The 24289-nt window shown below is 40.1% G+C and overlaps 1 protein-coding gene across 1 annotated transcript; it reads left to right on the top strand.

Annotated features, from left to right (window-relative positions):
• The first annotated feature begins 1260 nt into the window (after positions 1–1260).
• On the top strand, positions 1261–22389 carry RIPK2 (receptor interacting serine/threonine kinase 2). Its single transcript, XM_036379206.2, has 11 exons — positions 1261–1451; positions 5076–5229; positions 6378–6533; positions 8810–8967; positions 11984–12033; positions 12362–12523; positions 13922–14007; positions 14206–14295; positions 15132–15237; positions 19133–19312; positions 20437–22389. Exons 1-11 carry the CDS (start codon positions 1261–1263, stop codon positions 20760–20762), a joined length of 1659 nt encoding a protein of 552 aa, XP_036235099.1. The 3' UTR covers positions 20763–22389.
• The last annotated feature ends 1900 nt before the right edge of the window (positions 22390–24289 follow it).

Raw genomic sequence — 24289 nt, 5'->3', positions numbered from 1 at the left:
CTGTGTCTAAAGGACACAGGCTAACTGAAAACTGAGAGTAAAGTAAATAAAAACTGAAAGTAGAGTAAGTTGCTTTACATGGTTGCTCATACGTTCATAACGCTGAAGCATTTGAAGGATATAAATCATCGAAAATACAAGACAATTGGAAAAGTTATAAAGCCAAAGTGCTAGGATCTAGATAGAGCTGAAGAGTTGTTGCCATGTCTTAAAATGAATGCTGTGAAATATTGAACGTATTGTAACTTGAAAACTTAGGTCTTTTCCGTCATTCTCTGGTCCATATCCATGAGTGGGACAAAAGAGAGGTGAAAAGCCACAGGCACTTAGCCCACGATCTGCACACATGGAAAGGCAAGTGAGTTGCTCTGTTTACCTTAATTTCATCCTGTGGAACTGTCACTCCGTGTGGAAAGCTACAAATCTCTACCTTTATGTTAAATTACTCTGTTGGTCTGTGAGAACTTGGTTTGGTGATCAGGCTTTATTTAGAAAATCTTCCTGCGCAATCTTCACATAAAGCTCTCATAAATACATCCGAGCATCAGCACAGGCAGCTCGCAATGAGCACGGGCAAGGATGAACTTGCACTTACTGGAAATTTCGAAATTATCTTTTTGAAATGCCGCTATCCTGAAAAATCTTCCTAGGACAAGAGCAGAGGAGATAAGCGACTGCATGAGACAAAGCTTTTCTCACTTCGCTTGAGCAATGAGTATACACCGGATGGGGCTCTGAGCAACCTGGTCTAGTGGAAGGTGTGTCCTGTCCTGGCAGAGGAGTTGGGACTAGATGATCTTTAGGGTCCCTTCCAACCCACCTCATTCTATGATTCTATGCAGTGGGCTATTCGCCGCGGCGATCTGCGCTCGGCTCTGGCATCCTGCATCATTTCTCGAGCGCAGAACTCGCCCGCGCCCGGACGGAGCGGGATGCCTCCTCCTGTCCAGCGCAGGGGACGCTCCTTCGGACGGGATGGCCGAGGGCGCGGCCGCGCCGCCTGCCCCGGGCCAGCACGCTCTCCGGGACACGCCGGCACCGCGCTCCCCCGGCTCGCTCCTCCCATCCCGGCTGCTCCGCCTTCCCCGACCCGCGAGCCGTGGGACGCTTTTTCCGTGAGGAAGTGGCTCGTCGGTGGGGTAGAAGGAGGAGAGAAGCGCTGGCCAGGAGAGCAGGCGGGGCAGGGAGTGCGGGGGGAGCGAGGGAGTGGGGCCAGAGGAGCGGCGCTCCGAGCCCCGCCGAGCCCGGCGCAGTGCGAGCATGAGCGGCGGGGACGGCGGTGGGGGCCGGGCGGGCGCCCTCAGTTACGGCCTCCCCTCCATCCCCTCCAGCAAACTCCCGGACTTGCGTTTTATCAGCCGGGGCGCTTACGGGACCGTGTCCGCCGCTCGCCACGCCGACTGGAGGGTCCCGGTGGCCCTCAAATGCCTGCAGGGGCCGCTGCTAGACAGGTAACGGGGTGGGCAGGGGGCCGCCGGCCTGGGGCATTGCCGGGGCCAGGGCCGGGCCGAGCCCGCCTTTCCCTGAACCAGCCCCCAGAAAGGGTCGAGGTGCCGGTCCAAGATGCCGGAGTGGGTTTCTGAGGTCTGTGGATTAGATACTGGTGTTTCGGTAGGCAGCCTTGCTTTAATTTCACGGGGAGAAGGGATCTCACGAGGATGATTCAGCTTGGGCCAAGAGAAAGCACGGACCGGCCCCGGAGCTTCCTCACTTTCGATTATTGCAAAGGGCTGGTTTCGTGTCTCTGAGACACTAAGCTGTTTCTTTTGGAGTTTTTTTCCCTTCTGCACTGTGCACCTTGAGCCTCTTCGTGGTGGGATTGACAGAGTTTGGCTTCTTGCTGGGTCTGTTGGTTGCTAACCATTTTGCTGAGGTATCCACAGGATATTAAAGTACAGTGATTACTGTAGATTTGGTGTTTACATAGAAAGAGGCATATCGAGAGTATACTGTTCTATCCACTGGAGATGGCTTCTAGAAGAAGCTTCTCTGAGACCACGCAAAATTATTATTTTTCCCCAGATCTCATAGTACTGAGAGAAGCTGTTTTAAAATAATAGGCTTGTACCCCCTGTAAAGCTGGTATTTTCCATGCAACACTTGGGTTCCCCATTTTCCAGGTACTAAAGTGGCAGCAGGAGCTGTCACTCCATGTAAGGATACAGCAAGTTGTACTTTTTCATTCGTCATTGTCTTAGTCAGTCCCCATAGTTACAATTTGTTAACGAATCAATGCAAATTTCCCTCTTCTTAGGCTGTCTGAAGCCTACCTGACTGTTAACCTGCCTCTGAGTCATATCTTGCTGTCTTCAAGCTTTTGCCTCAGGTTTCTTTGATGTAGTATTAGGCCTTTAGGTAGGATAGCTTCACCCAGAAAGGCTTCTAGTCTTGTGACTCAATATACTCGAATACAAGACAAGTTGTTTTAAGCTCTTTCACCTCTTATTGCTCAGGTTTGTGTATACACAGGCTTTATCTCTGAAATCTTGCCAGAAGTGGAATCTCAGTTATGTTGTGTTTTCTGATAAGCTGTGGGAGGGAGGGAACTGACTGATGGGTGTTGTGGGGGACTTTTTGTATTGGGATTTTTTTTTTTTAATATCTGCTTAAATCCCAGCTGGAAATACAGCATTTATCCTCAGAACACAGCTAGGAGAAAACACCAAGGCTAATTTTAGCTTTTCAAGAATTTGGATTAGTGGGACATCTAACCTGTGAAATTATGATTAGAAGGGCAAGTGAGGTAATCAGAATAATTCAGTCACTTACCATGATGCCTTAGGTTTTAGGTTTTATATTTCTCAGATTCTGTACTGCTTTAGGATGTAGTTCTGAGCTTCATATTAAGGGATAGTAAGCTCTCACTTCACAGAGAAGCTAGACAAAACAATTCTTTTCCTAGCTTGGAACCAAGAACAACCACCCAAATTTCAGGCCCAGCGTGGACTGAAGAGAGAAAAACAAAAAGGATCAGACTTCATAACCTAAAGCTATAAGTGGACAATTAACTCCAATATGCCAATGGACCAGAACTTAGAAAAGTGAGAGACCTCATGACTGGTTGTCCATTTTGTGACCATTTTGGTTTCATCTTGGGTGTAGCCCTGGCTGGGCTCTTGTACTGTCCAAGGTGTGTCCATTGAGGTATTCTAATAGTACCTACTTTAACTCTGTCTAGCTTCTGGTCTGGGTCAGCCTTGATAAAGCATCACCATATGTCATGCAAAGCCCAGAAATGCTGTCAGAAGACTGAAAGCTATAAAAAAACCATTATACCTGAGAGTCTGAGCAGCAAGTGCTTTGTTGGTTGTGCAGTAGGCAATATGAAATTCCAGTCTGTAAGTGTCGTCAGGAAAAGGGATGAGTTCATGAAGCCGTTAATTCCCCGAGTGGGAAGCATGTGCTGTGCATCCCAGAATATGGTATGTGACCAGCCAAAGATCAAAGCCAGGTGGGAAGCTGTTGTGGGAATGTGCTCATTTAGGCATTACTCAGTGCCCTTTGGCATGGAGCAGACAAAGGTGAAGTGACTGACAGGCACAGGAATAGATTGCAGTATGTTGCAATTCATTTCCCAGCCACAGCTGAATCCCATGCTAATGTGCCCTACTGTCTTGGAAAACCCCAAACTTTCTCAGACCTAGTCATTTCTGGAGAGAGGGAGGAAGGTGTAGGGGTTGTCTCTTCGATCCCATGCTTGTCTCAAAGGCTGCCTTTTTACTTCTGCCATTTCCTAGAGTTTCTTATAAGTCTTCTTCCATCACACAGAGAAAAGGACCTTTATTTCATATCTGTCTAAATTCAGAATTTCCTGCTGCTAAGAGCTGCATGCTTTACTTCACAAGGCTTCCTCTTTTCCCCATATATCCTGACAGCCTTTTCTTTGTGAGTGCTAAACCCACCTTGATGGATCCAGACTGCCCTGAGTGCTTTGGGGAGTGTCTGAGCCAGCTCTCACCCTGGAGCTGCGCTGTGCACATAGCACAGTGCTCTGCTGAACAAGTTGTGGTGGGCATAGCCCTGGCCCCAGCACAGCCCTATTGCTTCTCAGTCAGACTGGCTCACATCCAAAGGATCAGTGTGCTGTAAATGTCCTGTATTTAAATATCCTAGTCATGTACTTGTACCTGTACCAGTCTCCACTAAGATCTAACTGTTTTTTTCACTGAATTATGCTTTATGGTCTAACTATCCTCATTGACAGCAAACCCATTTTTTTAAAGACTGTTTGAGATATAAGGCATACCATATGCTTTCTATTTTCAGGAATGGAATCATACTCAATCTTAAATAAAACTTGACCCTCTCAAACCCACATGATGCAAGGCCTAAATTTGTAAAGATGCATCAAATCCACATTTATGAGGAGTTTTGAGGTAACAGAGTGGATCCACACAGTCAAATTCAGGCATGCAAAGGCACCCATCATGAGGCTGGTCTATTCCTCCTTCCTGTGCATCTAGGGGATGTTTTTTCCATAGAGCAATTCAAAGCAGGAACTGTTTGAGGGAATAATTTATGTGAAAACAAAGCATAGTTAATTGATCCTTTTCCTTCAGAAAGGAACTTACTTTCCTTCAGAAGTCAAAAGTGCATTCCTTTAGCCCCTGTATATTAGTGTACATTAGAGTCGACTAGATTTAAATGGTTGGAGAATCATGTGTATAAAAATCTTCACTCTCTAGGAGATAAATATTGGGCTTGAGTGAAAAGCTGGGTTTGAAGGTGTTCAGTAAAGTGGGAGAAATACAGCTGGTTGTTACCATTATGGTTCCAAGGAATGGTGGAAGCTGGAAGTTCTGACTTTATCCTTATTTATTGGAAACATGGATGAAATGTGTGATAGAAATAGATTTGTGTGGTACAACAAAACCAGGGAAGCTGTCTTGTCTGCATTTGCAGGTTCTGATTTGTCTTACACTGTCTTGTTCTCAAAGCAGCATGGTAGAAATCCACTGGTGAAAAGGTGGTGCATACAAAGAATTGACAGAGAATATAGTGACCCCAGCATTTGCTTGGAGTTTCATAGTACTGCTATGGTAATGCATTTTATTTGTTTGCTTGTTTTCTTTAAGCGATAGAAACCACCTTCTAAAAGAAGCAGAGATATTACACAAAGCCAGGTTTAGTTACATTCTGCCAATTTTGGGAATCTGCAACGAGCCTGAATTTCTGGGGATAGTAACAGAATACATGACCAATGGGTCATTAAACCAGCTATTGCATGGGGTAAGTGTACTTATGGTCTTTAAATATGATGCCTGGCTGCTTCGAGTAGATTGCAATTTTCATACTTAATTAATATAGTAAAATATTTTATTTATAATATTTCATGCTAGAAGACAGTCAGTATCCCTTGTAGTTTTGGTGCTCAGATAGACCTTCTGTATCTCAAAACCACAACTAAACTCAGCTGACTTAATGTTGTGAAATTTTTTCTTTAATGTTGTGACCTATAATGAGTTTTTATGTTGAATTATTACATACAGTTTAAAAATCTCAGTTGTTCTCTAATTAGATTCTGAAATACTTGTGCTTGCTTCAGTCTGGGTTTCTGAATTACTGCCAATACAAATATTGATTTTTTTTCCCATGAGTTTGAATATTTTAAAAAAAGAAAAACTTTACTTTCATTTATAGAAGCTAAATACTACTAATATAAACAAGTATGATTATTTCTACCAGACCTTATTCTTTGAGTAACTTCTCCTGTGCTGAACTCTCAGTTGCTCCCATTAGTTTGGCCTGAGCAGTGTTGTTACTGCAAAGCTACTGCAGTTGTGTCTCAATAGCACTAAAGTCTCTTCTCTACCTTAAATCAATACACATCTCATGCCTAGAGAGCTCAATTGTGTTTTTCATAAAGGCATTAGTGTCAATGTAACTTTTAAGACCTCAGTTGAGTTTTACTACATTTTTCTTATTGTATTACTATTTATAAAGGTAGTATTTTGTGCATAGTTTCAGTACAGTTTTTTTTGGTTCCCCAGTGTCAGCTGCAGATATGATTTTTGTCATTCTTTGTGTAGGAGTCATGAATTGTGGGTTACAAGTTTGATGCAGAAGTTCGTCTGTAATTCATATTTCCATATGAATGAGTAGTGTAGTAAATGTTCAACATCATGTATAGCAGTCATGAACTACTATGTGAATGCTAGGGAATGGAAACATAGCACTGCATAATTATTATTTTTTGATAATGTTTCTTTAACAGCTAATGAGTCTTAATGCACCATTACAATTTTTTCAGGAGTTTGTATGTTTTAAAAGATTATTGTTTGCCCAAGTAATTTTCTTCTTCTTTTTATAAAATAAGTCTTTGTGTGTGCTGTTAGAACAGAGGATTATGTTCTGGTTTTGTGGTTTTATCTTGGCAGAAAGATGTATATCCCGACATTCCCTGGTGCCTGAGATTCCGCATTCTTTATGAAATTGCTCTGGGAGTAAACTATTTGCACAACATGAATCCTCCATTGCTGCACCATGACTTAAAAACACAGAACATTTTGCTGGATGATGAGTTTCATATCAAGGTAGGGTTATTTAATTCTTATGTTCTTCAGCATCCAGAATGAGTGAAAGTGTTTTCATGATTGTAGAGGAGGAAGGGTGAGGTTGTGGCCATACAGAGAGGAGGATGTAATTGTATGGTGGATTTTTATTTCTATCCTTGCAGACAGAACTTTGGAGTTTTTCTTTTGGAAACTCTGTATTACTCAGTTGTGGATTTTATCTGTCTGAAAAGACCAGGAAGATAGAAGTTGGGCTGTTTCTGCTATAGCAGTAGCTCATACTCAATAGTGGTGACACTCTTGTTTGTCAGCCTTCCAAGGCTAGCTATATCTGGCCCTTCCTCAGAAGGAAACAGAAAGTGTTCCTGCCTGAGATGCTCTGACAAGTTACTTCTGATAGGCAGTAGGTCAAATTCAGATGTTAATGCTCCATTTGATACTTACCATGCAATATGGACATTTCTGTTCTGTTGGGGTAGTAACAGAACATGTAAAGCAAAACTCCAAAATCTTACTATGTTGGAAGGTGGCTTTTGTGAAGCTCCTTAGAACAAGCAAACATTCATGCAGAAGTATCAGTAATTGAAAACTTTAATTCTGCCTGTTAAAATATCACTGCCGTGATGTGAAAAAGGGACTGAAAGTACTTCTGACAAAATGTTTAGGTGCTTCCATAATTGCAAGAGTTTGTTTTGTTTGTTGTTATTTTAAAAAGATCTGGTTTTATAATTGATAGAATATGTTACTCAAGTAAATGGAATAAGAGATATTTTGCACTAAATTTATACTTGAAAAGTGAATGTTTCAGTTGCTACTGTAAGTTGACTCTCCTTGTGACTCCTTTGAGCAAAGATCCACTGCTGGTTTCTTCTTTCTCCATTGCACAGAAATTTTTCTTGGCAGCAAAGTGCCTCACATGGCTTTGTCCCCGCTCACACCCTCAGCTGGTCATACTTCCTCCCACTCAATTGTGCTGGAATTGCCATCTCTCGAGCTTCCTGATAAACCTGATCAGGCAGCTAGTCCAAGTCATTTTTTTATCCACTCTGTTTTTAATCCCTAGCAGCTTTGGTGTGGCCTGGTGCTCTGCCTAATCATATCTGAACAGTTTCTTTGCTGAGGCACTTGAAGGGAAGAGGTGAACTCTTGCATACCTGCCCTGCCTCCTGTAAGGAGTGTCCTTGGGGTTTTAAGTGAAGCAAGATTCTCTAAAGTAGTACAGTGACAGGAAATGCAAACAAGGTTTATCATGCATGCTAAACAGAAGAGATACTGCATATGTATAAAAGTCACAGCATTTACAGGGTGCTTCTGACTGTCTCTTGACCTACTGAACGAGCAAGACTTAAGACCAATTACAATGAGGAGGCTTGATGAGAGTGAGTTGTAGAGAAGAAAGGTTACTTTTCATTGTGGATTTCGATGTATGCTCTTCAGAAAGCTTGTTTCTATTGTCTTAATTGCCTTAGTGCTTGCACAGGCATCTTTGTTGAAAATGTTTTTGCTGTTGTGCAAATGCTGGACAAGTGCAGAGCTGGTAGCTGGCTGCTTATGTCCCATATATGCCAGACACTGCAGCTCAGCCAGCAGGTGCATTCTGCTAAATGTCTCTCTCCTTATCCATAACCTAATCATACATCTGGTGCCCTGGCTTATGGATGTCTGAGGATGTAAAGGGAAGTCAGTTACTTCTTCATGTAGATGCACTGTATTGTGTAGAAAGGAGCAAGGCCCCAGAGTGCACAGTAAAGAAATTATTCAGCAACTTTTTGCAGCACAGAATTTCAGAATATCAAATTTATTAATTCAGGATTAATACATCATAGTTTGGGGAGTGAAGTGCCCTAAAATTGTTCTGTGAGAAGAACTGCCTTTGGATATTAGCAAGCTGAGTTATGTACAACTACTGCGATTTATACTAAACTTGTGCTTTCTTCACAACCAGGGAGCTACAAGTAATCAATGATTTTTTTTGTTTGCTTTTTTTAGCATAAGAAAGTGATTTTCTTAATATGGCACAGCTATCTACAGCAGATTCCTCATCCATAGTGTACATGAGTCCTTCCTTAAAAGAGCAGGTTAGGGCAGTGCTATAGGTATAGCATGAGTCACAACCTGGGAATGCTTTATGGACTGGAGTTGATGTTTCCTGTTGCTAGGAGAACCACATACTTTTTGTGTGTCAGGTTAAGAGCTTTGGGTGACCCCTTTTTCTGGGTGTATTTCAGGAATTTCTAGCAACCGTCAGCAGATAAAACTGGTTTTTCTTCTCAGAACAATTGATTTGACCTTTGCAGATTGCAGATTTTGGCATGTCCAAATGGCGTATCATATCCATGTCCCAGTCCCGAAGCGAGTCCTCCTTGCCAGAAGGAGGGACAATTGTCTACATGCCACCTGAGGATTACAACCCCAGTCAGAAAACCCGGGCAAGCGTGAAACATGATATTTACAGGTAACTCCTGTTGATCTCTAGGGGGCTTGAAATCTGAGCTCAGATATGATTTACTGAACTTAGCATATTCTCAGCAATTTTATTATTTTCAGTGATGATATCATGGCTATATAGGCTAAATGAATTGGGAAATAAAGAATTGAGTGATAGCTGGATTTAATTACTTTTGTGCTATGACAAGTGTAATGCTTCAAAATTAAGCTGAGACTACAGAAATAGGTGGGGGACTGATTTCTGTAAATGAATGTACACATACAATTCAGGGAAAGAAGAAAGCCATTCACACGATCAAGTCAATGCACATACACTTATAATTTGTGTAATCAAATAACATAATTTCAGAATGTACTAGGAGGAAAGAAGAAAATGTATTTTTGGAAAGGAGGTAGATAAAAACAGGATAGCGGGGTTGGAGAAAGTAGTTACAGTAATCTTATTAAGGAATAATTTACTTTGTGAAAGCTGTGGTAGTTTTGTGTTGGCACTCCTGAGTACAAGTAGTAGAATAGTAAATAGAGTGGTGGTGACCCATATAACAAAAGGAAATCTCTCTGAGGATATTGGAGTTAAAATTGGCTGGTCTAAAATGGTTTGGAGAGCTCAGAGATTATGTGAAGAATTTTGGGAGGAATTATCATGTGTAAAGGAAGATTGAGGAGGCATGAACTTGCCAATCACTGTGCCAAAGTCATATTGTCACATCATTCTGGTGCAGTCTGCCACCTTTACCTTCATTGATCTCTGACATGGTTATATCTTGGTGAGAGGTGACCCAGGCCCAGAGGGTCCTACTGACTTCCAGGGAAACCACTGTTTCCCTTAATTTTCCCTTAACCCTAAGAAGCACATGAAGTTCCTTGATATCCCTTCCAAAGACTACAGCTGACAACACACCTGCTTTCTGTACCCTTTGATGAGAAGATATGGATAAGGAAAATACTGAAAAGAAAAAAAGGTGTATTGAAGGGAAAGAAAGGGTGACTGATGGCTTAATGAATGGGTGGAGAGGAAGAAGACAAATGTTTCTTAGGAAGAAAATAATATTTTCAGAGGAATAACAACCAAATTGGAGAAAATATGAGAACACATCAGAAGGGCATAAAAAACAGATAAATTAGGAAGGAAAGAGATTATGTGAGAAGAAAGAAGAGAGACTGAGACAGCGTTGGAAAGAGAGATGTTCAAGGCAGGAAGACATGAAGGTGCAGACAGTGAAGAACCACCGGAAAGGCCACACAGGAGGTGCCATGCACACTCTCAGAAGGAGATGCTACAAAGCAGAAATAAGAAAGGAAAACAGGAATTGTGTAAAGGGCAATGCTGCAGTGTTGTAGAACTGAGAAAATAATCTTCAACTGTAGAGAGACTCCAAACTGAATGAAAGATATTATTAAATAGCTGGATATTTTCTGGATGTCAAATTAATTGATCACAGCTGAGTGTTGCTGAGAGACTGAAGCTAATTTGTGAAGAGGGATCTTTCTTAAAGAAACAAATTATTTAAACAACAGTCAAGCAGCTTAACTTCTACAAAAGGGATGATTTGCTATACCAATTGCATGGATTTGCCAGGAATACATCAAAAGCAGACTTTTTTTAATAAAAGCAGACAGGGAGGACTGCTTTTATTAAAAGCTACATAAGTAAATTTTATCACTGAAGAATGTTAAAATGTAAACGGGGTAAATAGTTAGGAAAAATCAGTTTATATGATTTGATTTTAGGCATCAGTTATTTGTTTTTACTTCATTTTTTTGAATTCTTATTGGGTAGCTGTCAAATGGTACATTGCTTTAAGGCAGTTGATGTAACTAATGTAACTGTATGCAAAATTTGGTACTTCTTAGTGATGTAGGAAGGAAGCTCAGTACATTCATACCAAGAGTGGGGAGCAAGCCTTAACAGCAGTTGATCATGGTGATTATTTTCTGGAATGACACTGCCACAATGCTTATAAAGAGTTGGACTGAAAACATGGAAATACACACTTGTCAGCACCTTGAGTGCATTCTGAAGTTATGGAAGCAATGAAGCTTTAGCCTGGATTGTCCTTTCTAAATCCAGAACCAGATACTTGAATACAGTGCTGTGATTAATACTATGATCTTTTCATGGAATAGAGCTTCATTCAGATAGGGTAGAGTATGTAAGGAAAAGTTGCAGAGAAGGACTGAGAATTCAATGCTGCTTTTATATGAAATCTGCTAACCTTATTTAAATTACAAAGTTGTTCAAAGTTACCTCTTTCTAACATATCCTGATGGCTGGAGTGACTAGTTTACTAAAGATGGGGCAAGTTTGTGCTCACTGAACCACTTGCCATTCATGTTGATGTGAATAGAAAAGAAGGTCACTGAGTAAGCACATGTGTGTTCAATATCGTGGCATTAGTTCAAAGTAGTGTTCCCAAGTGTCTTTTTTGGAAAGTTAGTGCTGTGTGTAAGTGACATCTCTCCCTATGCAGAAGATTGCAGATGTTGAAAGCATATATGGGGAGGGAGGAAGCTGGAGTGGGCATCCCAAGTGCAAGTTTGTATCTTACCTGTCTCTGTGAGGATGTGTTGGGATAGAGCTGTGGCTCAAAGCCATGCTCCCTGCTAATATCCAGCTTCCCTTGGGAATGTCAGTCCATACTGGGAAGATGCCAGAATATTGCAGTTAGGACAGAGCAGTTGGCTCTCTGGGGCTCACTTTAATTTGTGTGCTGAGATTTAAACTCCGTGTACGTAATTCACAAAATATTAGCAGAGCCAAGTTGATACAGATTTGGAACAGGAGTTTATATGCCATGGATTTTGTCTGTACCTAATAATAGTATTATTTAGTTCAAGATGAGTTCACCTGCTAGTTTTCATATATTCATGTCAACATTTTAGTTAGCTATAGTCAGTCCCATGTGTGCTTAGAGGATCATTTTACCAAAATGTTTTAAATACAATGTAAAGCTGAGCATATTGTGTTGTTAACTGTCTGTAGTCTAAAATAACATCTTCTGTACTTTTTGTACTGTAAACAGCTATGCAGTTATCATATGGGAAGTGATGTCAAGGAAACAGCCATTTGAAGGTAAGACCATGTCTTCCTTTATTTTTCATGCCTTACCTGGAGATTAAACATGAAACCTGGGGACTTAATTATAGGGGTTACTTTCTAGTAATTCAACTTTTAAGCTTATTGAACAACACTTTGAAATACTTTTCAAATTAGAAAAGTATTTCAATTTTTCAATTACAGTGTTGTTTCATAAATTAAGAATACCTTTTCCTTAATCAAGAAATGTAACCTTATATTGATTATTTAAATTCTGTGTGTGCAAATGGAATTACTCCTCCTACACAGTAAGCTCTTTATATTGCATATATTTCTAATGACTTCACAATGTCTGTTTTGACAGAAGTTATAAACCCCTTGCAGATAATGTACAGCGTGTCACAAGGACAGCGACTAGACTTGAGTGAGGGAAGTCTATCAATGGACATTCCTCATCGAGGGCTTATCATAAGGCTGATGGAAAGTGGATGGGCACAAAACCCAGATGAAAGACCATCGTTCTTAAGTGAGTTTACCTTGCCAGATTTCTGTTGAACGTGGTACTTACAGAGCAAGGCTATAGTCTTGAAAGGAAAGTGCTAAAGTTATCAGGAGATCTATGTGCTTGGTCTTGCTGCTTATCATAAAGTGTTTGGCTGCTTCCTTCATGTCTGTAAACAAACTTTTATGAATGGAATTATGTGTGTGCCATAAAACCAGGTTGGTTGTTGGAGTCTTTTGCATTTACCATCTCTTAATTTACCTGTAAAAAAGCTGCATGTTTTGTTTAACTACTTGTGTTTGGAGGTTTTTGTTTATTGTTGAAGATAATTTGGAGTTTTTTAAGAGAGGATGGGAGAAGTGAAGTATAAAACCAGTACTGTGGGATTTATGAGCATCCAACCAAGCCAATGAACCATTGCACATCAGATAAGTCGTAGTGACTTCAGCTTGTATTTGCATCTCAGTGTAAATCTTTCACTGACACTTTAATTCTTGCATCTCCTTTATCAAGCAAGAACTGGATTTTTTTTCCAAGCAAGGAAATGTATCTAAATACAATATTTCCTAAAATAAATAAAAAAAAAAATAGACACATTGTGACATTTTCATATGCATTCTTGTTTTCCTATGCCAATTAACAAAAAAAAAATAGTAATGTAAGTTTGTGGTCACACTGAAGGGAAAATTATCTGGCATATGTACTACAGTGTGAGCTAACTTGGATTCTCTTTTTAGTGCCATGTGTGTAGTAAGATGGTCTTTGAAAAAAAAACATGTGTTCCTTTTGCCACTACTTTACTATCATAAAAGGAAAGAAGAAGTTGCAAAACTATTGCAAAATTAGGGGAAGTGCAGCTCACTGATGGGGAACTTAAGCAATTACTGTAGCATAGGGACACAGGCACACTGAGGCCAGCGTCATTTGGTTTCACTGGGTGTGATAGGTCAGTGCTTTGACTCTCCCATCTTCTCTGGCCCTGCCTTATGCCTTAGGCATGTGTTCTGGATATTGCTGTGTTGGGGGTGTACTTGTTTATTTTTCTGGTATAAATCTTTAACACCTCTTCTGGAGTGAGAAGACAGCAGCGCACTCTGAGGTCTTATGGTATTTGGTCCTATTCAGCTAATCAGGCTTGATGGGGCTACTTTAAAATACAGCAAACTCACCAATCTCTCCATTCCATGAGTGTGAGACTTGTGTTATCCAGTCCAGCATTATCCTGGATGTCTTTTGGTACACATTTCTTTTGGTGGTGTGAACTGTTCTAAGAGAAGCAAGCAGCTTCTGTTTTAGCAGCATAAGTGGTTTCATACGTGCCAATAGAAAAATTATTTTTGTAAATGTAAGAAAGACACTCTAGTACAGTGACAACTTGATTTCCACTTCAAACCATTCACCAAGTACTCTTCCTTTGTTCAGAATGTTTAATAGACCTGGAGCCAGTTCTGCGAACATTTGATGAAATAGCTATGCTGGAAGCAGTACTTCTCTTAAAGAGATCGAAGGTAAGTGGCTTTTGTCACAGTCATGAGTTGGTCAAGTTAGTTGGTGACTTTCACTTGCTAAAAGAAGTCTTATCTCCTTTGTCATTTCTTGTCACTTTCCTTTGTCTAATCTTGTATCTGGTTGAAACATCCATTTGCGTGGGGTTGTCATTTCGTCTTGTAGCAGAAATTTAATACAGGAAAATATTTCTCTTCCAGTCACTATATGAATCACAAAGTATTTACAAGAGTGGAAAGAAAGCAAATGTGGAGCAGATACCTCTAAATATACCTCTGAATCCTGAAAAGGTAAATACTTTACGTGCTGCATTTGGTATGTCGCATTCTGAGAGATTAAAGGGAGTTTAATGTGGTAAGGGGAGCTGTTCTGCACTTTGCTTCCTGTACAACCAGGAAAGGCATAAAATGCATCACTTGAGCCAGGGTGTAGCAAATGCAAAGCCATATATATGAAGATAGAAAAGGGTGAGTATGCAGAAATTAGAAGGGCATCTAATCTACATATATTCAGAGATTATGGCATGGAGCTGTCCAGGGGAGGTTTAGGTTGGATATCTGGAAAAGGTTCTTCGCCCAGAGGGCGATCAGGTACTGGAACTGGCTCCCTAGGGAATTGATCACAGCACCAAGCCCACCAGAGTTTAAGTGTTTACACAGTGCTCTTGGGCAAATGATTCTTGGGGTGCTCCTATGTAGGGCCACCAGTTGGACTTCATGATCCTTGTAGGTCTCTTCCCACTCCACATATTCTGTGAGTCTGTGATCCCCTCAAAGAGGAATGCAGCCCACAATGCCTGCCAATAGTAAGAGATTGTCTGTTGCTCCCTTACACCTCTACAGAGCTTGCTTGTATAGTATAATATAGATTTGCATTTATATTTTGATTCTTAATGCTGCTGCTTTTGGTTCTTACTAGTAGTTGTATACAAAATTGCTGTCATATTTGAAAATATATAAGTATTGGGATTACATTCTTTCTTCTTATTTACCATATCTTAATTGTGCTGTCTATTGAGCATTTAGATAGCAGGGAAAACGTGGTGATGGAAAAGTTCTCTGTAAAAACATTGCAACTTCATATTTGTTTAATGTGCCTGTTCAATATACACCTGGATTTCTTTCAGCCAACATACTCTAGCTCCATAGAGTGTGATGCACTTCCCCTTCAGAGCATCCCTCCAGATACATCAAAATTCAAGTCTATTCCCCCGTGTAATATCCTCTCATCAGGTGAGATACTCTTGACTTTGTGTAAATTTAAGTTGCCATTGCAGCTTTACATTCACATTGTGACACTGCATTTGTGTAGTAGAAAGCTGGGTCTCTTTATGTCAGAAAAAAATGTCTTTTGTAAACTTTTATGTTCTGGGTAAAAAAAGAGTTTTTAAACTCTGATTTTATGTTCCTGTCACCTGAGAAGTCTTTACAGTTCACCGGTTCAGTTTTCCTATTCAGAGTTGTGAGTGCAGAGCTAACATTTTCTTGTCCCTTCAGACTCTTGCAGTTTAGTTAACTGGGGTTTTTTGTTTGTTTGTTTGTTTTTGGTGTTTGTGGGGGTTTTTTTGTGTGAACTACTTCTGAATATAAAAAAGGCTACACATTTTAAGGCCTTCTAGAAGCTGAGTAAACTCAAAGTTTCCAGTGCAAGTTTCCAGATAATTTTTAATTCAGTAAGTAAAAATGTCTTTAATAGACTTCTTTGCAAAAGTATCTGCACAGACCTTTTGTAGATGTCCCCTTTTATGAATAAAAGTTGGCAAAATTCCCTGAGAAAACTCAATTTTGAGATTTTGCTGATATCAGAAGCCAGAAACATACAATAGAACCCAGGTGGAATAGCAACACATTGTGAAACTAAAACTGCATTTAAGTTTTTTCCCTTGACAGAATATAAACATATTTCAAAATAATAGAGTGTTCTCTGGCATTGCAGGGACCAGGAGTATGAAAGCAGACAAGACTTTTGACTTCACTGCTAAAAAAAAGGTCAAAAAGTATTCTGAGGTGCTGCAAAACCAGAGATACTCTGGTAGAGGTAGGAGAGCACAGGCAGTTCCTGTTTCAGCTCCTGTTTGAACACATACACATTTTTGAACTTCTACTCAGTGTACTAGAAAGGTATAAATACGGGAGGAACTTGGGTGAAAAAATTACAGGAGGCTTAAGCACTTCCAGTTACTGGGGAAAATGGCAGAAAGCAAGTGCAGGGTACTGTGGCTGTACCTCAACTGAAGCATTTATCTATACAGCATAAAAACCTCAAAGATGAAGAATAACTCATATTTACCTAGCTTAATAAGTGTGTTGTGATGAATTTTAGAACATGGAATATTAGTTTCAGCATGAGCATGGACTGTAAGGGTAATCACATAAGATAATGATAAATATCAGCCTTTCTTGCTGCTGGTTCCTGTTATGAATTGTTGTGTCTGCCTGTGGAGGGAATCAATGAAAATTTATTGGTACAATTAATCTGATTGGTCAGCTGGTGGTTGTTTTATAGAATCATTGCTTAAACTTTATTGTTTATGTATAGATACTGTAAAGCTTGTGAAAATAGTGCCTCCAAAACTCTACTGCAGAAGAGTTTGTTATTGCTTTGCCAATAGCTGCATCAGGTAGTTGTAGTGGGAAGCAGGACTGACATTCATCTTGCTTTTCAAACTCACATGCAATTGTTTTAGGTGAAAATTCTATTCCAGGTAGCTGTTAGCAAGAGAGGAGTTTGGCATGGCATGAAGGCAGAAGTTAATGACTACGGAGTCTAGCTGAGTTAATGACTATAGATTCTTGTTTTTTCCATCAATACAATCAGAATACCTTTTCGGAATATTGCTTCTTCAGAGTTAAGACTTGTTTTCTAGCCTTTAGCCTTTCTTTTCATCTTTACTTTTTTTTTTCCCTTCCCTAGTGAGCTTTACTTGGGTATTTCCTTAAACAGGTCTTTTCCCTCTTCCCATTTCATTTCTGATACAAGAGTAATCCTTTAATATAGTTTGTTTTGCTGGATGAACAGGATGCACTCTTTTGAAATCCCTTTGTAAAATAAACTTCTTTATTCACGTTGTATCCTAACTAGTCCTCCTGGTACATGTTCTGACTTAAGTGAATTAAGGCTACATAGTATTATGAGAGACATGACAAACTTTTTTTGTCTACAAAATCCCCCTTACTTACTGTACCTTAGAATTTTATTTTTCCTTTCTCACAAGATCCTTCATTACAGAACAATCTACTTAGGGATTGTTTTTATTCCTCATCTCACTTCTAATCATTAGCCCCAGCTTGAAACAGAAAGTCTATATCTCATATTTTTCCTTCTTTTTCTATTTCTGTTACTCCATTCTTCTAGGTGACCTAGGTTCTTTTTGCATAACTTGAGTCAATCTGTTTTTTTCTGAATAACATTTGACTAACTCTCAATAGCATTTTTTTTTTTTGAGGGAGTTGTTTAGTGTGGAGAAAAGGAGGCTCAGAGAGGAAATCTTGCTCCTTTGCTCTCTGCAACTACCTGAGAGAAGATTATGGCCTGGTGGGGGCCTCTTAACTGACAAGCAACAGCAGCAAGCAGTAGGCTAAGAGGAAATGCCCTGAGTTGTGCCAGGGGAGGTTTAGATTGGATATTAGAAAAAATTCCTTCATGGCAAGAGTTGTCAAGCATTGGGACAGGCTGCCCAGGGAGGCGGTTGAGTCACCAGCCCTGGAGGTATTTAAAGGATGTGTAGACACCTTTTGGATGGCATTCAGGACACGGGGCAGTGGTGGACTGGGCAGTGCTGGACTTGATGATCTCAGGGTCTTTCCAATGGAGACGATTGTGTGATTTTATGATTGCATTTTCTTATGCTGTGTTCACTGGTCTCATTCTCTCATACCAGTACAAACCCTGTAGTTTTGTCTTTTTGTTATGAAATTAAATTTGTGTGTCTAAAAATGTATAACATCCCAGCACAGCTGCTTGGAATTCTTTCCTGAAATGATCTTTCACTCACAGTGGTTGTCTCCTAATCCCCTTTTTCATGCAGTAGATAATAACTGCTGCTTCACAGTACATAGCTCTGCCCAACTTTCTGCCTTGTTCATGAAATAAAATACTAGTTACTATGAGTTCTAGTCCACCATTTTAAAATACTGGGAATGGAGTTTCTTCCACATTTTCCTAGTCCTGCTCTGTGTACTTACAGACATATTCTTCTACAGGTCAAGAAAGAGCTGGGAATACAACTTCAGATTTCCCCATTGGACAGGTAATCTCGAGTTGTCCATGGGGCTACCTCACTGTCTTTAGATACTCATGTGAATTCTTGCATCTCTGGTTCTTAGTTACTGTGTCTTTATCAAGTGACACTGTGAAAGTCTAATCAGAGCTATTTGCAGAGCTAGGCACATGTCCTGTAGTTTGTTTCTCACCAGCTCTTTGTTATCTCTTCCTTGTGTTATTGCAACTGCTGCTTTCATATCTGTCACCATTTCTACTATGAAAAAATTGTAAAGCTAGAAGCTGTTCAACTTCCCCCCCCAGTAGAAATCCTTTTTACTTTTCTTTGCAAAAGTTTACATGAAGCTTTCATGAAGTCATGTCCTGTTTTGATGGACTACAAAAAGCTCCACTGGCCTCCAACTGAATGTTACCTTCTCCCACTGCTCTTCATGTCCTTTTCCCCCATCTGAATCTTTATTTTAATATTTTCATCTTTGTTACACTGCCAAACTTCATCAAAATAAATTAGTCTGCTTTCCTGCTGACTTTTACTGACCTTTCCACATACTCAAAGGATTTATTTTGTTCTTCTAGTCCCTACAAAAATTTTCTCTCAAACAGAGCTTTTTTGTTGAAGTTCACATCTACCAGATTTATACTCCCATATACTCCTATTTCTTTAAAATAAAGCAGGACCCCATACCATAGTCAAGCCTTGGTAAAATATGAGGGACATAAATGTATTCAGAATTTGAGTATAAGGACTAATCTGTTGTATATGATGTAAAAGTAGTTGGTTTATGATTTCTGTGAAATTGCTCTAAATAGTCTCAGATGGGTGTATTTTATTTGTACACAGAAGTAATAGAGCTTGTTCTTTTTCTTTTTTTGTCTTTTTTGTCTTTTTTTTTTTTTTTGTCTAAGATGGAAATTCTGGATGTCTATACTCTCTTAGCAGCCAGAGCACAGATGAAAATCTGTCTGTAACTCAGAGTGCCAAACTCCTTGTGCATCCTTACAGTGCTGGTCTCTCACCTGCCAGGGGTATTTCAGATGCCCCAAGTTCTGCATCCCGTGTGCTGCGGTCATCGCCGATTCCTCCAGGTACAGCAAACACTGTTTGACTCCGAGACCCACAATAAGTGTTGTAACATTGAATGTCTGTCTGTATGAAATGGAAACTGGAACTGTTACTCACCAGCACATGAAAACAAAACATTGCAAATTAAGAGTGCAAAATTAAGTAATTCTGTCCTTGTAGACTTATACTACAAAGTAAGCAAAAACAGTGTAAAATGTGGCCAAGTACAGGTACCTGTACCTACTAGCTTTTTTTCTCTCCTCCTAATCAGATTCCTGCTGCCATCAGTCTTCTTTATCCCATTCCCTCTGCTCATAGTATTTCTATTTCCTACTTCTGTTGCAGTGCTACAGTCCAGCAGAACAGGAGGAAAACTTAGCTCAAACTTAGTCACCTTCTTGCCTGTCACTTCTCACTTTTTAGGCTTTCCAGTCTTCCATTTAGCAATGGTGGAGTTGAGAGAAGCAGCAACTGTGTCAGCATCTTAGCTGTAATGATCCTCTGTGTTAGTTGGAGCCCACTACATTGTATTTTTATGTGTCAAATAACTGTTAAAAGTTAATACAAAAGTTAACAAAAGGAAACTTTAATGAGTAATTATTCAGGTATATTTTTTGAGGGGCCACACAGTAACATGAAACTTTATAAAGATCTATTGCATCATCCCTCTTCTGAAAATAAAAGAATCGACACCCTTTCACTGTGTGAAACGTCACCTTGAGAAAAATTCCAGGAAACCACAGGGATGTTTTCAGTAATCTTCAATAAAAATCCCCCTGGAAAGTGAATTTACCAACTGTCTCTTTTTAGAACCAGGTCGGGTTGAACACTGGAACAGGGTGCCCATGGAGGCTGCAGAAGTACCAACACTTGGAGATGCTCAAAATTCAGCTGGAAAAGGCCCTGAGCAACCTGAGTTATCCTTGAAGTTGGCCCAGCTTTGAGCAGGCTATTACATCAGATCACTTCCTTGAGGGTCCCTTCTAACCTAAATTATTCTGTAATTCAGATAGAATAAATACTCTAACCATTAAATTTGTCAAATTGGATCATTTTAACAGGTTTTTTTCAGCTTGTTCTTTGTTCTGTGGCAATACTTGTTGACAGTTACCATCCCTTCCTTTTTTCTAATCCTTTCCAATCTCAGATTTTGTATTGGAAACCATACAAAAGAATGTAGCTCATCAGTGGATCCAAAGTAAAAGAGAAGAAATTATTGATCAGATGACTGAAGCATGTTTGAATCAATCACTGGATGCTCTTCTATCAAGATTTTTACTCATGAAAGAAGATTATGAACTTATAAGCACCAAACCTACAAGGACATCAAAAGTACGACAATTGCTTGATACTTCAGACAGCCAAGGAGAGGAATTTGCCAGAATTATAGTACAGAAGTTGAAAGATAACAAACAACTAGGACTTCAGCCTTATCCAGATATTGTATCTAATTCTCAAAGACTGCATCTTTAAATTTATTCTTTCTTTATGAAACCATGTGAATATTTCTTACAACATGATTCTTGTTTCTAATATAGTATTTTATTTATGTACAGCTTTGTCTTTGCTGTGCCTTTGTAAGAGTATCAGAAATGACCCTGAGTTCTAGCCTGCATTTGGTCAGTGACCAATTAATAATTTGGAGTGCAATCATAAAACCAAACACTTGACAGTTGCTGACTCATTTTGTGAAAGTATTTTGTTTATACATGACAAAGAAAAACATTAAAGGCTCACCATTTTACATATTTGCTGTTTATACACATCCTTTCCTTTCATCTCACAGGATTGAGACATCTAATCTAAACATGGCATGTTTGTTTTTCTCGTTCCATCTGCTCTTTCTCACAGAGGAGGGGAAAAAAAACCTAGGTGCTCTTTTCCAGGGCTGTTCTGCTGTGTGTGTAATAAACTTCATTCCTTAAGCCATGCTGGTGTGCTTACAGGAGAGGAGTGGTAGGTGGGAGGAAGTTTATATTGCATTTTTGCAGGATTTTTTATTGTTTTGTTTTGTTTTGTTTTTCCCATTTTGTTGCCAGAGCAAGTGCCTCAGACCACAGAATAAGAAGAATTTTAGTCCAAAGAGGAGCCCAAGGGGAAGGAGGACGGTGTGCTTGTCATCTTTGTTCTGCTCAGAAGTGATATAGGAGAAAGGCTGCAGCTATAGAATTTTGCATTGTTTGGTTATAACCACTTCAGCTCTTCTTGAAATCATTGTAGGATGAGATCCAGGAAGAACTTGCATAAGGGCACCCTCACTTAATACTCTTTAACATTTCCTTGTCCATCTGCCTTGCCTTTGTCACCTGCCATCTTACCACCCCTTACCTTTGTCATCTGCCATAAATACTTCTCATGTCATATTGCTAGATCAAACTTCTAACTCAATTTTATTTTTGGTATTTACGTGATGAGCTACATAAGTAGTTGGTTCTGTACAAAGATCAATCATGTCCTGCTCTGCCATGCTGGAAGTAATGTGCAGGGGTCTCTTCTGCTATCACCTGCCTTAACCTTCTCTAGATCACATCTCTGCTGTCCTTTTTGTCTGAAGGATGGTAACATGTTGAGGCACAAGTGGGGCCACCTGAGAGGAAAAGGTATGTGGTATTTTTTCAGTTACTTTCACAAGACCTTAGTGACTTTATCTAGATGACTTCAAAACTAGTAAAAAATTACTAGTCTTAATTTGGCAGAACACAGCACAGGCAGATTATTTTTGCAAGCACTAATAAATAATTACAATTTCTGCTGAGGCTATTTAAAATCTGGGAAAATCCAATCTCCACATGAAAGAATGGTGAAATATACCTAAATTACCATATAAATTACCATTGCCCCATTTCAATGATTCAAGCTTCAGTGTCATTAGTGGTTGCCAACAGCTTACTTTTTTCAGTATCTTTATGATTTTGAGAACTGAATCATAAGAATACAATGTATAGTTTATTGTATAGGAGAGGTTTAAAATTTTTTTAATAAAGTTTTTGACATAAACTGGGTATTTGCCTTTTATCCTGCTTCCCTTTGGAAGCTGAAAAATTCAAGTTAGATAGCTGAAATCAGGGCTATGGTGCAATAAATGGCTGTGCTTTTCCCAGAGTAGACCTAATGATGTCTAGCACGTAGAAGTCTGAGGAAAGCTGGTGCCAAAACTGTGTGTTTCACTGCACATCACATTTTAAGCCACATTGTTCATTATTATTGGTCCTTAATATTTGTGTTTTGCAAGGTGGCAAGTAACATTTCTTCAATGTGTGTCCAAAATTGTTCATGTATTAGCACCTTTCCTGAGGACCCCCTGTAAGACAGCTAGGTCAGGGAGAAGAGCATCCTGCAGCTTTCAAAGTCTCCCTGTTGACTCCTGCCTGTCAGTACAGAACTAGTTTGGTTTCCCTTAATTACAATTAAATGTGGCCCTATGGAGTCACATTCAGGAATGGTACTGTCACACTGCTGCAATCACTATGGGCTGCTCCTCTGTGTGCCATCACCATGAGGTGGCACAGCTGCAGAAAGAGTAATTTTCTACCCCCTGCTCTGAATATGCCCACGTCTGTAAGGCCATGAGCATTCCAGCCAAAGCCCAGCCCTCCAAGGAAACCCTGAGGCTACTCAGTATGAAAACTCAGGCCAATCTCCCTCCTCTTTCCTTGGACCCTGAGCCTCTCTCCATGATGGAGTACAATCATGGAATAGTTCTGGTTAGAAGGGACTGCTAAGGGTCAGCTTGTCCAGCCCTTCTGCCATGGTCAGGGACATCTTCAACTGGATCAGGTTGCCCACAGCCCTGGTTGCTCAGAGCCAGTGTGACCTTGAATGTTTCCAGGGCATCAGACACTACCACTCTGGGCAACATCAACCAGCCCTCTCCAATGTGGAAAGCACACATGGATTTCCTTGAGTGAAAGGGAGGAGGAGGCAGCCACAGTTGGGGCTTGAGAGATGCAGACAAGGGCATAAGGAGAATAATTTGGGGTCAGCATAGGGAAAGGGAGGTGGAGGTTCACACAGTGAAGGGTTTATGGAGGTGACACACGTGAGAGTCAGTATGAGCCACACTCTGACACTTCTGTTGTTTTACAGTTGTTTTAACAGTACTTTGTACATTCCTCATTTCTTCATTGCAATTTCTAACAGATTTTCCTGCTTTTTCGCTCCAAGGGGAAATGCTGCTGATGTTTCAGACTGACAGTAAAAGCTTTTCTCTGAGTTGTAACAGCTCACTGAAAACCTTTTAAAAATGTGCACATAGAAATATCTTTTTATATGTACACAGGGGAAAATAGAAACATAGGACTACACATATTATTTAGTGTTTGTTGGCATTAGATTTTGTATGGTCTTTTAGCACCTTGTCACTGAGTAGTGTCTGCTCCTTGTGTTCTGCTGCCATACCTGAAGTTAACATGGTTGGAAGAAGTTTGTTGGTCTGTGAGCTACATTCTCTCCTGCATCAACTTCATGGCAAAGTAAGTAAAGATCTGGTTTTACCAAGATGACACTAATGGTGGCCTTTGTTTGTCATTCAGAGTCTTGCAGCTAATGGTAGAGGGTGTTTGGCAGTGTGTTTTCAATCAGGGGCTCAGTGTAAGCACATCTGTTGTGGATGAGGACTGTAGGAGCCTGGGCTGGCTGAGGCACAGAGGGCAGGAGTTACGGAACAGGAGGAAGCAGAGGACTTGGCAGGGCACCACTGAGCTGTTTGCAGCAGCTGAGCAATGGTATGAATGAAGAGGGCTCTGGAAATAATTGAACTAGCCTTGATTCCAGTGCAGAGTATGAAAAGCTTTCCTGAACAGTAATAGAAGTGTGGGCAGAAAATGCCACAGGTTTAGTCAGGCAAGCATGCCTTACTTTGCTGTTCAATCAGGAAATGTGTGTTTATATGTAACTAAGACACACAGAAGAATTACTGTGAACAGTAAGTTGGTACAGGAGAAGCTTCACTGCAAACATTCTTATCAAGTCCTGAAGTACTGTAAAAATGAGTAAGAAAA

This window comes from Molothrus ater, chromosome 1 (genome assembly GCF_012460135.2).
Source record: "Molothrus ater isolate BHLD 08-10-18 breed brown headed cowbird chromosome 1, BPBGC_Mater_1.1, whole genome shotgun sequence".
NCBI lineage: Eukaryota > Metazoa > Chordata > Aves > Passeriformes > Icteridae > Molothrus > Molothrus ater.
The sequence above is the reverse complement of the archived record's forward strand: the minus strand, read 5'-3'. Positions and strand labels throughout refer to the sequence as shown.

Bases quoted from the DNA above. Each gene is read 5' to 3' on its own strand.
- RIPK2 (XM_036379206.2), top strand. From the start codon at position 1,261: ATGAGCGGCGGGGACGGCGGTGGGGGCCGGGCGGGCGCCCTCAGTTAC. The intron at 12,034-12,361 runs GTAAGACCATGT...CTGTTTTGACAG, and splicing joins AAGGAAACAGCCATTTGAAG to AAGTTATAAACCCCTTGCAG. The intron at 14,296-15,131 runs GTAAATACTTTA...GATTTCTTTCAG, and splicing joins TACCTCTGAATCCTGAAAAG to CCAACATACTCTAGCTCCAT.